Here is a 13,837-nt window from a genome sequence, read left to right on the forward strand (position 1 = left end):
GTGTGACCTTGACCTTAGAGGTAGGGAGGGGGTCTTTCACGGGACACGTTGTCGTGGTATGTTAAACACATGTGGCAAGTTATTTTAAGATCTGTCCATACCAGAGAAAGTTACAGCCCGGACACAAGTTAGTGAGCCGGACTCACGGACAGACGGACAGACGGTGAGATTTTAATATGCCCACCTTCGGGGCATAAAAATAACAAATCCATGTATACAAATTTACAAATTTATCATAAATGTAAGTGACAGCATTTTTTAAACATGATATTTGTCATGCAATCAAAAATAACAGTTAAAACATGAAATAGACATAAAAACTTTATCACAGACATGAACAGTAGTATTAAGAAGATAATAATAATTTTAATACACTTAATACTGGTATATACCATTGTAACGAAAGAAACATGATTGTATTCAACTTGACTTCAGAATGGCAACAATATGGATTGACATTTTAAGTGAATTCAACCAACTATTTAATCTGAAATCACAGAATATCATATTCCTGAAAAGGTAATCGTATATATTTCAGCAGGCTTATAAAAATAAGATAACTATACAAATGCATAGCAAAGAAAACCAGAGTACCCGGAGAACTTAATGACACAAACCAAACTTGCTGACAGCCATGCTAAATATCAAAACCCGAGAGGCTGAGACACATTGGTGCATCAGCAAAAGACGGCACACTCTTGTGCAAACATTGTGCCATCAAGAGTGACTTTACATAAAGTTAGTAATATAACTTACTTCACATTTGTTGAAAAATAAATAAAGTTTAAAACAAAGGTGAAGGTTTTCTTGTACATACAACAAGGACAAACATCCTTGAAATGGCGCACTTGACAATACCGCTTCGTCTGTGAGATATATAACTGAAAGGCAGGATTGGTTGAACAAATATTTGAATTCAAAATAAAAGGGGCTATTACTCATATTGAAGACATTGAAGAGGGAATTAACATTATACTAGCATAACTATGTTATGGCCTACAACACAAAGGTGTAGAACTGTCTCCATTGCATGAAAGATTTTTTGAGATGAGATTAAAAATCCAATGTCGAAAAACTTAATTCATATTTTCAATCGGAGGCCATACTGTGTATAAAGGATCATATAGGGAGGCCTTAAATATAATTGTCTCTGAACAACTTTGTGAATTAAATATAACAATTAATCAGATATGACTAAATATCCCTACGTGTTGAAAAACTAGAACAGGATGGTAACTCTGGGAGAGCAGAACAGCCCTCCTTATTCCAACAAAAATCTGACACAAGGAAGTCATTTCCAGAAGTTTAATGCTCCAAAAGGCAATGATGGGAGGGTTGTTTAATTGGTATGGAGCATAACATTTAATACTTGGTTCACAGTCAATTTCACATGACATTGTGATTGAATACATAGAAGGAGTAAGTCAGATCCACTTCCCAGCAGAGTTGTAGATGAAAGACTGCTTCCCCATGTTAACTGGCCGATAGTGGGCTGGAAATACATGCAATGTCAGTTAGGCAAATATGGTATACAGATTCAGTAATGTTTTTATTTAAAAACATGCAAAGCAAATAAAACATTGTTAAAATTGGATACCACTTCTTTTTTTCCTGACTTAACAATTTGGCTACTGAATGATGGCCAAGTAAAAAAAGCTGAATTATGGCTATTAATTGTATTGCTATTCAATTTGCCATATATAGCATCACCACCCATCAGAAAATTACCAATACCGGTATCTGTGAATGACGATAAGTGTACCATGAAAATATGGATATGAACAACTTGAAGCCACAGAATCAGGAACAACCTGCCAATTGCAGCCCATGCAAGGAAAGAATATTATCCACCTCTGTTGTTGTACTAGAGTGTGTTCACAGCTTTTTTCAATCAATAATTCCATGATAACATAATGCAGGACTTCCTCTCCCATAAACAGGTTAACACTTTATCTCGAGAAATCAATCCAAACCATTTGATGTAAACAACAGAATCATGTTAGTGGACTTTAAAAAGAAAAATTATCAACTGAACTAAGCAAATGGTTCAACATTTCAGAGATTTTTAATATACAATAAAGTACAAAAAGCCGTTGAATTCTGCAAATGCTTCAAGATCTAAAAACAGAATAAGAAAAACAATCATCAGATTTATTTGTTGGAAAATTGATTTCTTTTGGGTATATATCCAATGTTTGAATAACTTCTGAAATGGTATATAGGGAAATTGAATTAAAAAACTGAACACATATTTAACCAGCAGAATATTATAAGCAGCTTGATATTTGTTTTCGAAATGAAAAGGTATGTATTTCCTCATATCATCCCTGTTTACAGATCTATTGTTAAAACAGAATACATTGTGACACAAGATTTTGTGACAGATGGTTACTCTATAGGCTATTTTTTAACCAATTCAAGGGCCATAACTCTGCACCTTTTGGACGAAGCAACACACAAATCCCCTGGTGCACAACTTCGCATGCTGCTTAACATTCCTGTCAAGTTTTTTCACTCTGGCTAATATACTTTTGGTGAAACGTATGACAATAGTTTGTAAAGAACAGACAGACAAACAGACAGATAACAATGCCAATAACAATATGTCTCCTGTCAGCCGAAGGGGAGACAGAATGAACAGCCATTTGCCATTGCTGAATTTAAAGTACTAGGGTAAAAAAAAATTGTGCATGAAAGGAAACTTGTCTAAAAATTCTGAAGATATTAATACATGTTGTTCATTTCGATTATTAAACCAAACGCTACCCTGAAACTGATGAATACCTGCTATAGCATGTCACAATTTTCAGAATCAAATCATCTATAAATATTCCTGTTTTCTGAGATAATTATACAACTGGTATATTTTTGTTTGCTCAGATACTTTATTTTGCCAGTATATTTCAATGATTTTCTCCCACACTGGTCTCAGTGTATGAGTGGCGGAACCAGGCGTTGTTATATATGGAAATGTAAAGGCAACGTGGGAGTCTAATCAATTAGTGTGCCTCTGAAAGTAAGCAAGGGTTTGATAGGAAATGTACTGGTGACATGCTTAATAAATCAAATTAATGCTTTGCTTCAATTTGTATGTATATTATTATCTGATATTCCAAGATTATTTTGCCTGATCATGTTTGAGTGCATTACCATGTCTCTGATGAGCAGACAAAGAACTGTAGGACATATAAAGGATTCATTCATATACAGCATAAAATTAAACATTTATAAGATTGTCTTTGAAAGCCTGTATTAAAGTAAATAATTTACTGGAAATGCCAAACTGGTTATAAAATGACTGATACAGTGTAACCAAACCAGACATTTGAGGACTGGTATTTACTTGAGGACTGGTATTTAATTGAGGACTAGTATTTATTTGAGGACTGTTGTTTTTTTGCAGACTGGTATTTGAAATCCCCTTAGAGACTCTGGCAGAAAGCTATGAGCAGTTGTAATACAACAATCTAAAACACTTTACCATCAAGTTTAATTGCAAACAATTCACTGGAGAGCAATATGTTTAAATACAAGAGCACTCGCAGCAAGATTAAAACCCATGTCCACTTTCCAAATAATGTTTATAGTATGGCAAAGTTTTTAAGTTTTTGCACAATGACGCTGATGGTTACACTAAAATAATGGAAATGGTTAAATACCGATACTTTTTTCTTCAAAATCAAAGACAATCTAGCAAGTAAAGAATATCTCAATATGACTATGATATTTCAATTATGAGCCTAAGATGATATACAACAACTGCGTTTTTCCTTAACTTAAAATGAAATAGTTGAATCAATGCATTTGTTATCAGAAAGCCGTTTTCTGAACACATTGATTGCCAGGGGACCGCTATGGAACATTTCAAAGCTGAAAACTGGACTGAGGCAGAAGGTTCTTATCTTACATCTATCAAACACTAGACACTTGTCATGCAATGTAGTGTCCCTGGTTAATTGAAGCACTTAAAGAAACTTTCATCACTCATTCTGATTTAAAATTAAACAATAACGATCAGGAATAAGAGTCTGCCTGGGACAATTAGAAACACAAAGGGATGAATACCCAGCTATAATTTGAAACTTTAACAAAAGCTGTCACAGACACATTACACCAGAATTCAAAAGTTGAATAATAAAAAGTCATAATGAAAGATTATAAGTATCTTCCATGGCTGAGAGTGTAAGACAGGTTCATTCCGACCCGAGCGTAGGGTGTTTTGTGGAAATGAGGTTTACCGAGTGGTAGATGCTTTTTCTCCCACCTCAGCTAAACAAAATTAAGTAAAAATGTATTTTTTGCTGGAACTCTTTTAATAGTGCTTAGTGAAAATAATTGCGTGTGGATATGCGATATTCCGTGGTTGTCATGGATATGCGCGAAGTAATTCAGCTTATGTTAAAAGTCAAATCGGTCTTTAAATAGTTCTAAGGAGAGTGAAGCATTATTTCAAGAAAGGTGCATGAAAACTTGTTTTATGGTGACATTTGAAGCGAGAAATAATTAATTAGCATTCTAAATATTGCCACAAGACAAGGTGTCCATGATGCTACAGACGACAGTCTTCAACAAGGGAGGTAATTACAATGTGGTGACCAGTAAAAAGGAGTTCCATACAGGCATTTTATCTTCGCCCGTGGGCAAGATAAGAATTTCTAGCATGGTTAAATTATTGGATCTACTTATCTGAGGTGGGAGAAAAGAATTTCTGGCATGGTTAAATTATTGGATCTACTTATCTGAGGTGGGAGAAAATTATTTGACTGGATGTCAAATAAAAATAGCCATAATTTGTATTATATGCAAAATAGGGTTATCTCATTTGAATGATTAGGTAGGTTGAATAGTTGAAAACCCTTGTGCAAAGTTTCAATGCAATATGTGTAGAAGTTGCTGAGATATTGACTTTTGTGTGCTAACATGTAATCTTAACCAGATTTTTTAGTCAAATAATAAAGGTACATAATAAGGTCGTTGAGAACTCTTGTATGAAATCTCAATGCAAATACATCTTGTTACAAGTTGTAGTTCCTAGATATTAACTAATGTGTGCTAACATGCAAAACCTTAACCAGAATTTCTAAATCAAATAATAAAGGGCCATTTAATTGTCTTATATTAAAGATAGAGTTAACTTGATTTATAGTTGGTTGGATGGGAACATGTGTCCAAAATTTCACTGCAATAGATGATGTATTTGCTGTGATATTGACTTAAATATGCTTACATGCAAATCCTTCACAAAGGTGTGACACTGACACCCTGGGTGAGTAGTATGGCTTATATATACTTAAATAAGTGAGTACAAATTATTGACTTCACGGAATTCAGAAAAGTTTTGCATTACTACAAGGTGAAGCATGTATAGCACAAACATTGATTGCTGTATCTTCAGTGCAACATCTAACAAAACATTCCCCACCCACTACCCACCTGGTCCTGGGAGATCCTGTACGCGGATTTGGTTGCCATTTGACTGCCAGCGGCTGGTTGTGGAGACAAAGGCAGCCCCAGACATGTAGTGTCTGGGCGGTCCCTCATAATCCCGGAGCTCGTAGCTGCCTGGGCCAGGAGAGGGCGGGCTGTCGGGCAGGGGCATGGCCGGCGCGGATATACACAGGTAGTGCTTACGCCTGTAATGAACATATGTCTAAAAGTTAAAGTTGTTGCTTCAACTTCATAACAAAAATTCTGCCATGTCTAAACTGTGTTCTAAATGTAACCTTATATTGCATTGTTTCCAATATTTTGGCAATAGGTGAATATTGGCATTTAGTCTCTACTGTTTTTTTTATTCCTTTTTATTTTGACCTGAAGTCAGATAAACACAATATACCTTTAACTGTTTTAGTGCATAAAATCAATATTCCTAAAATGTATCATAATAATAGTATATAAATCGAGAAAGCGCTTATAATTGAGAGAAAATCATGCTATACTCTAGGATAATTTTTTTTTTACAAAGGTCTGATACGACTGTCACAGCTCACTCAGCATAGCATTGGTTTTCAGATAAGGATATTTCAATACAAGTATTACAGGCAACTTCCCCTAATGGTCACGTTTTTTAACAAAGCAAAACTATAACTTTGGCAATATATTTGTAAAAATATTTTAACTATAAGGTTAAAGGGAGAAATCCTTTATTGCCTGTAAGGTCTAAGGGCGATTCCCTTAATACACTAGTAGGTTTCAGGACGAAACCCTTTATTGACCATCAGATTTTAAGGGGAAATCCTTCGATGTATTTTTGGTTTTAATGGATAGGACCTTTATTGCCTAATAGGTTCAAGTGCAAAATCCTTCATTGCCGATATAAGGTTTTAGGGGAAAACCCCTTTTTGGCAAGAGAAAATTTTGTCAATGAACCGCAACAGCCTCAAGACAGTCACTGTGGCTCATAATAGCTCACCTTAGAACTTTGTGTTCGGTGATCTAAACTAACACCTTGTATGAGCTAAAATTGTATATTTGTTTTCTCCAAAGGTCAACAGTTAACTTGGGAAGAAATGCTGAGCAAGCCTGGCATTATACTAGAGAAGCAAAAGAAATACTAATGCTTACGGGAACAACTGTTTCTTGGCTGGGTCCACAGGTTCATTGGGTTTGTATGCCCCTGGGCCCGGAAACTGAAACAAACAATTTGCCAACATTGCAGAATATGTGCGTATCCATGAATAAAACTCTGTGCCATTAAATCATAGGAAAACGTACACTTTACTTCTTTATCAATCTCATATATACATTATGACTGAAGTGTCTTGACTTCACAATTAAAGCCAACTATACAATATAACAATATAAATCTGCCATGATCAACACGTCATCTGTCCTAAACTATGTATGGAGAGTTGGTTATTGAAATAAACAATATTGCAATGTTAAGAAAGCATAAACTAAAGAAAATCAAAATTAAAAACTCCTGAAAACAAGAGCTATGGACGTACATTTGGAGGCTCTGTGGCCATCTGTCGTTTACTGGTTGATTTGAAACATGAGAATGGTATCTTCACATTGTCATGCAGTAACATGTCGTTTACATTGTACTGACCTGAAATAGGAAAGAATAGTTATCAACAAAAGTGCATCATTTTATGCAATTAATAAATCATATGTTGATAAAAGCTTGTGCAATATAATATGAACATATTGGTGGAATACTTTTATAAACAATTAAATTGCTTTTTGGCACAATATGTATCATCAGCCAATCAATGAAATAAAATTGGCAAGGAATGAAATAACAAGAAACGCCGCAATGCGACGAAACCAGGTTTTTAATGATTGACAGAAGAACTTCAGCCTGTGTCTGTTTTTCTATTTTTAGTAACAGTGACATTGAACATAGGGACCCCAAATGCAATCCATTGAAAGGTATCCATAAACCCTTCCTTTATACCAAGTTGTGTCAGGATATGTCAACCCTAACTTAAGTTATACAGTTTCAACCATTTTCTATTTTTAGTAACAGTGACCTTGACCTTGACCCTAGGGACCCTAAACGCAATTCCATGAAAGGTCTCCATAAACTCTTCCTATTGACCAAGTTTAGTCAAGATATGTCATCCCTAACTAAAGTTATTCAGTTTCAATCGTTTTTCTATTTTAGTAACAGTGACCTTGACCATGACCCTAGGGACCCCAAACGTATTCCCATGAAAGGTCTTCATAACCTCTTTCTATAGGCCAAGTTTAGTCAAGATATGTCATCCCAAACTAAAGTTATTCAGTTTCAACCGTTTTTCTATTTTTAGTAACAGTGACCTTGGCCTTGATCCTAGGGACCCCAAACGCAATCCCATGAAAGGTACCCATAAACTCTTTCTATAGACCAAGTTTGGTCAAGATATGTCAACCCATACTAAAGTTATTAAGAGTCATAGGTGAGTTTGACGCCGCCCGGCCGCCCGCCCGTCCGAACAACGACGTTCGCCATTCTAATAACCAGGTTTCACTATGTGAAAACCTGGTTAATAAAGGTTAAAAGAAGAAAAAACCTCATAGAAGACACAGGCAGATAAGAGATGGCATAACTACCATATTGAACTAAATGTGGCATTGAGCAAAACCAGTTTTATACCACACATTTTAAACAAAGTGTGGCATTGAGCAAGCCATACATATTGAACAAAGTGTGGCATTGAGCAAGCCATACATATTGAACAAAGTGTGGCATTTAGCAAGCCATACATACTGAACAAAGTGTGGCATTGAGCAAGCCATACATACTGAACAAAGTGTGGCATTCAGCAAGCCATACATACTGAACAAAGTGTGGCATTGAGCAAGCCATACATGTTGAACAAAGTGTGGCATTGAGCAAGCCATACATACTGAACAAAGTGTGGCATTTAGCAAGCCATACATGTTGAACAAAGTGTGGCATTGAGCAAGCCATATATATATATATTGAACAAAGTGTGGTATTGAGCAAGCCATACATACTGAACAAAGTGTGGCATTGAGCAAGCCATACATGTTGAACAAGTGTGGCATTGAGCAAGCCATATAAATATATTGAACAAAGTGTGGCATTGAGCAAGCCATATATATATATTGAACAAAGTGTGGTATTGAGCAAGCCATACATATTGCACTAAGTTTTCACTGGTCAACATAGTGTCTTGTTGTACTATGGAAGGTTATTATCTTGTAGGTCATTCCCTGATTCAGCTATTCCCAGGGTATCTTTTTTTTAATTCAGACTTAAGAAGTGTCCCACTTTTCCGTCCAAAGCCGTTTTGGTTGTGTCACAAGAAGGCAGTGAGTCATTTTTGGCTACTCCCCAGGCAGTTGAGAAGCAGCTTTTTCTTCGAGGTGAGGTGGGAAATACCAGAAGGTATTTTAGAAATTTCAGCACAGCCATGCATATTGACCAGATTAGAATAAGAAATTATCTAATAAGTAAGGTACTTACCGGGTGCTGGGTTGTTGGTAGCCTCTTTTATATTGATGACTTCCCGTTTGGACTGAGATTTAAATGCAGCATCGGCTGATACATTGTTCACTTTACCATGTTTATTTTTCAAAACCTGGAATATAATTATATTACATACATTGCCTGTAGTAAGTAATCTAAATGACATTGTAGCAATGCCTGCTAACTTACATATTACTGTACAAAGTAATCGTTATTGGTCAACTAATGTTTCGATTTCCTACAATCTTCAAAATGAACAAATTCAAATGCATAATAAAAAGCAAATATTACCTTAATAAAAGTGTTCTTTTAAAATTATTTTGCAAGTATTATTTAGAATTCAAAGCTTACATCATAGGCATTTGGAGCAGGTCTGATCTGCCTAGGGTCATTGTCTAAGGGTACAGCTATTGGTCTGTGGAAATTACTAGTGGAGCCCGCCTTGTTGAAGTCTTTCTGTGTGGAGAGTAGGCTAGGTAGGGCATATATCCCAGGTCCTGGGGCATTAGACATCAAATATCGTGTCTGTCGCTTTGTCTGAAAATGAGAAAGCAGTTTTACAGCTTCAAGCAACAATATTCAAGCCAAGCAAGTGGAACTTTACCCTGCTGTAAACAATAAAATAGCCCCATTGTCCATTTTGACAAATGTGACATTGCAGGAGCATGTATGTTTATAGAGGAATATGTAACTGATAACAATTATAACAATTATTCTGACAAATTTATCAACACATTTTTTTTCTTCATTTCACCTAGTTTTATACTGGAGATGTCCCCTAGTCCTAAATACCAATGGTACAATGAAGATCAGTCGAATGCCAATATACACAAATTTCTGATACCTTTGAGGCAAATCCTCCTGATCCTTTCTTTGAAAATGAGACTGAAGTGTTGTCCACGGTGACGTGGCCCACGTAGTTGCCAGGACCAGGGGCATCAGTCTGAAACAATCATCCATATCAAACAATATCAACTTCTTATATCATTATAAGAAAAAAGGGTGTTCATGTCCTTTCAAATGTTAAGATTTTCCATACGCATGTGCAGTAAAAGAGGCTTATCAGTCAAAGCTATAAAGAGTGAATGTAAGACAAAACATCCCTCTGTCCACCATGTCAAAATATTCTGGGATTTTTTGTCCACCTTGTCAAAATTATGTGGGAGGTGTTGTTCACCTAGTCAAAAAATGACACGGGAGGTTTAGTCCTGCTCCCATTCACAGCTTGTGGCATGTTGGTGTGTGTTTTCTTAAATGTTTATGTTAATGCACAAACACTCATATCAGACCGTCAACCCTCGCAATTTGGTAATAACAATTCGGCGAGCATGCTATAGTTTTTACAGTTTTCATTAAGTCTACACAAGAATTTAAAAAAAATACATTATAGTATAAAAAAATTGCAACAGTAATTATAGCGTGGATGCTTTGGACTATAAAACATACCGAAGTCTACACAGTAAATAAAAATCTAAAGTTAAATAATCAGTATTTTTATATAAAAATATCATCTTACGATTATACCAATTACCGGTACATAATGGTAAAAGGAACAGCATAAATATATCAATAAAAACACCTATATTTAAAATAATTTTTTTGGCTCAGCCTATATGTATAACACATATTTCATGGCAGGATTATTCCTCAGTGGGTTTGCCTGTATTTATTTAATATAATTTTTAATATTTACGATATGGCACTTTCTCATTTTGTTGAAATACATTATCTAATTTTTTTTGACAGCGACAAATTACGACTGAAATGTAATGTATTATTTTTCCCCTCTTTTTTCTTCGGGGGGGGGGGGGGGGGGGGGGGGGACTTTAATTCTAACCTTGAGCTACCCATGCGGGTTGGCATTATGGGATTTTTGCTTTTAATTAATAAAGATGTGATATTGTGATAATGTCGAGATATAACCAAGCCATAGGGGCCACCCCTGGTTAGATTAGACATTACAAATAGAAAAAATAAATACAAATAAATTCTCAAGCTAACACCTTCCTTTACAATCAAATCAGTCATGCATGGAATAGTGTAACACCCAAAATTTGCACTTACATAACCTACACACTGGTTACATAAACACAACATATTTTGGTTACATAAGGCAAAATCTCTTTAATTTGGCTTTCTGGCTTACACCTCTAAGGTAGTTTCTGGCCTTTCAAGTAAATATATTTTATAATTATTTTTTTTAACTATCATTTTTTTTGGTGAAATAAAAAAGGCTGGTCAATAAAAACTAAATACAGCTTGTACGATATTTGAGTGTTTCCTTTGTTTTTGTTTAAGCAACTCATATCAGAACAGTAACCAGAAGGTGGAGCTAGATGACTTGCAATAAGTATTGTGCATGTAATTAACTATGGTATTATAATATATGCATGCTACCTGCTCTACTTAGATGGTACACAAAGTACCTTCATTCACCCTTGTGATTGAGGTGAATGTTGTGCTTAGAGCTAATTACGCAATACTTCAATAATTTGGGTTGTTTGTGTCAACCTATGTAATTATTTTGTTGGGTATCCGTTAAATAATGTATTAAGTTCCTGCAATAAAAAATGATAGAATTGAATTGCTCACAGATTTCAGTTAAACAGTTACCACATTTTCAAATTTAAAAAAAAACACATCACAAAGCTTCACAAATTGAAGGTGACAACTGATTTCATTATACTAAGTGTGATTTATTACTGTAACAATAAAATGCTGAAATGTCTTGATTAAGCCCTTGTATTCAACATGTTCAAGGGCCATATAACTCTTCACCATGCACTGCTAATCAGCTTTCAAAGGGGTGTTGTAACAACCTGACATTTCTATTGTGTACCTGACTAGCTACTGTTATTTGATTATTGAGAAGCTGATAACAGCTAGTGGTCCCTAAGGGCCATTCTCAAGATAACATGTTCCATTACTATCTAATCAACCATAATAAATAACCTTATGTAACAACCAAAATTTACACTTACATAACCTACACACTTTGGTTACCTAAACACGATACATTTTAGTAACATAAGGAAACCTCTCAGTTTATTCTACAAGCTTGCGTGCTTTGCATTTGCTAATAATCATGAATGGATGAAGAAACTCTTACAAAATGGCTTTCTGGCTGAAACCTCTTGGCTTGTTGGCCGAATCCTTTTCTATCAGCATTGTCTGTGACTATTGTCTGGTATCTGCTTGGAATTGATGATGTTGCTGCCACAATTCCATGGCCTGAAGTAACGAAATTCACTGTTATCAATCTCTTAGTCTTATAGATTGATACCAAAGAACATTGGGAATGAAATCAACATTAAAACTCGACCAGGGTCAAGATGATATTTTTTAGTTTACTTTCAACTTGGCAAAACAAACCACTAACAATATTCCATTAAACCTTTATCAGTCCTGATCAGGAAACCTGTTATAAATTCAAGACCACTTTCTAAATTGTTGCATGACATTATTATAGTCGATCTTAGTATTGTCAGTAGCACATGTACAAATTTTTCAGCCTTTTATTTGATCTCAATTACTTTTCCTTCAAAGCTAAATCTCTCATACTGCGAGGGCTAACACATTTGTATTTAGCTTCTGTGTTCAAAGTACCGGTAAGACTAATCAAGACTTTTACTGGATACATGCCAAAAAAAATTGATCAGGCAGAATACATAATGACAACACTGATTAAACCCATCATATGATGCTGTTGCTGTTAATAAATAATATAAGACATTCTTATTAATTATATTTGAATTGACTTTGCATTGAAGGCGTGAGTTTGAATTCCACCACTGCCATCATTGAAGCTAACCTAGGAGCAAAAAAGCGAACCACACGATCACTAGTTCAAACCAACCTCAGCTTACTCAGCAGCTGGTTCTTAACCACTAGGCCACGGAGACGGTGTATATATTGAACAATTTTGTCATTATTATTCAACATCGCTGCATACTATTACTATATATTCTATTGCCCGGTGTTAAATGGTAGAGAGTTGTAGCGTTACAGGCATACGAAAGAAATGTCAAAATAATGCGTTCATAGTCTCCACTTCTATGCACTTGCTAGAAAGCTCAGCTGTCCTGTGAGGCATAGTAAGTTGGAACTTCAACAATCTCTAAAGCTCTGCTTTCCTGATGGTTGAAGTGTAATGGTCCCCTGTAGCCGACAGAGGTCTACAGTGGCGGAGGTGCATTCATAATAATAATCCGTATAAAACGGAAGTACTTTCATACCGGATGTAAACTTGGTTGGTAATATGCAAATTAGCAAAGCCCGAGTTATGTGAGAATAGAGAAGTTAGTGTATATAAAGACCAGTGGACCGCTTCAGGGTCGAGCATGCTTTTCCCTGAAGGGATCTGTTGGTGTTTGTTTCATTACGCCAGAAAGCTCAGCTATCTGGTGTTTGTTTATTTGCCGTCACACGTTACGGTAGCTAGTCCAGCGAGCTGCTTGAACCAACTACTGCCAGCACGTTGCAGGGTGCTTGAACCAATTCAGCATACCGAGCAAATGGTTCTTACCCACACACACTATGAACATGCCAATATTTCAGATGTTGCTTTATCAAAGACAGGTGTAAAAGTATCGAGTCATATGTATTTATCTATCTTGTGCCTTTATCATGAGAAACCGTAATGGTTTAAATCGAATAAATTCTGTTATGTTCTGTTCATGACACTTCTTGTTAATAAACAAACAATGAAAAAGACCTTTGTGAAGATGGCCAGATGGGTTCCTACTATGAATCCTTTCGACATAATCTTCGTCCACCACTCTAATTGAGTCGGTGGCAGCCATTTGTAAACAACCTTATTACTGCACGAACGGAAAGTTATGATTAAGAAAATAGTGCCAAACTTAAATTAATTTTTATCACGCACTATAAAAATAATAATTATAATATTAGATAACA

At 35.6% G+C, this 13,837-nt stretch overlaps 1 protein-coding gene across 1 annotated transcript; it reads right to left on the reverse strand.

The window, feature by feature from the left end:
• Window positions 1-221: 221 nt before the first annotated feature.
• On the reverse strand, window positions 222-13,743 carry LOC128214348 (O(6)-methylguanine-induced apoptosis 2-like). The gene is made up of 9 exons (XM_052920767.1): window positions 13,635-13,743; window positions 12,030-12,151; window positions 9,765-9,863; window positions 9,272-9,457; window positions 8,918-9,032; window positions 6,948-7,051; window positions 6,565-6,629; window positions 5,434-5,633; window positions 222-1,492 (listed from the first exon to the last, which is right to left on the reverse strand). Exons 1-9 carry the CDS (start codon window positions 13,720-13,722, stop codon window positions 1,425-1,427), a joined length of 1,047 nt encoding a protein of 348 aa, XP_052776727.1. The 5' UTR covers window positions 13,723-13,743; the 3' UTR covers window positions 222-1,424.
• Window positions 13,744-13,837: the final 94 nt, after the last annotated feature.

The sequence above is a fragment of the Mya arenaria genome, chromosome 13 (assembly GCF_026914265.1).
Source record: "Mya arenaria isolate MELC-2E11 chromosome 13, ASM2691426v1".
Lineage (NCBI taxonomy): Eukaryota > Metazoa > Mollusca > Bivalvia > Myida > Myidae > Mya > Mya arenaria.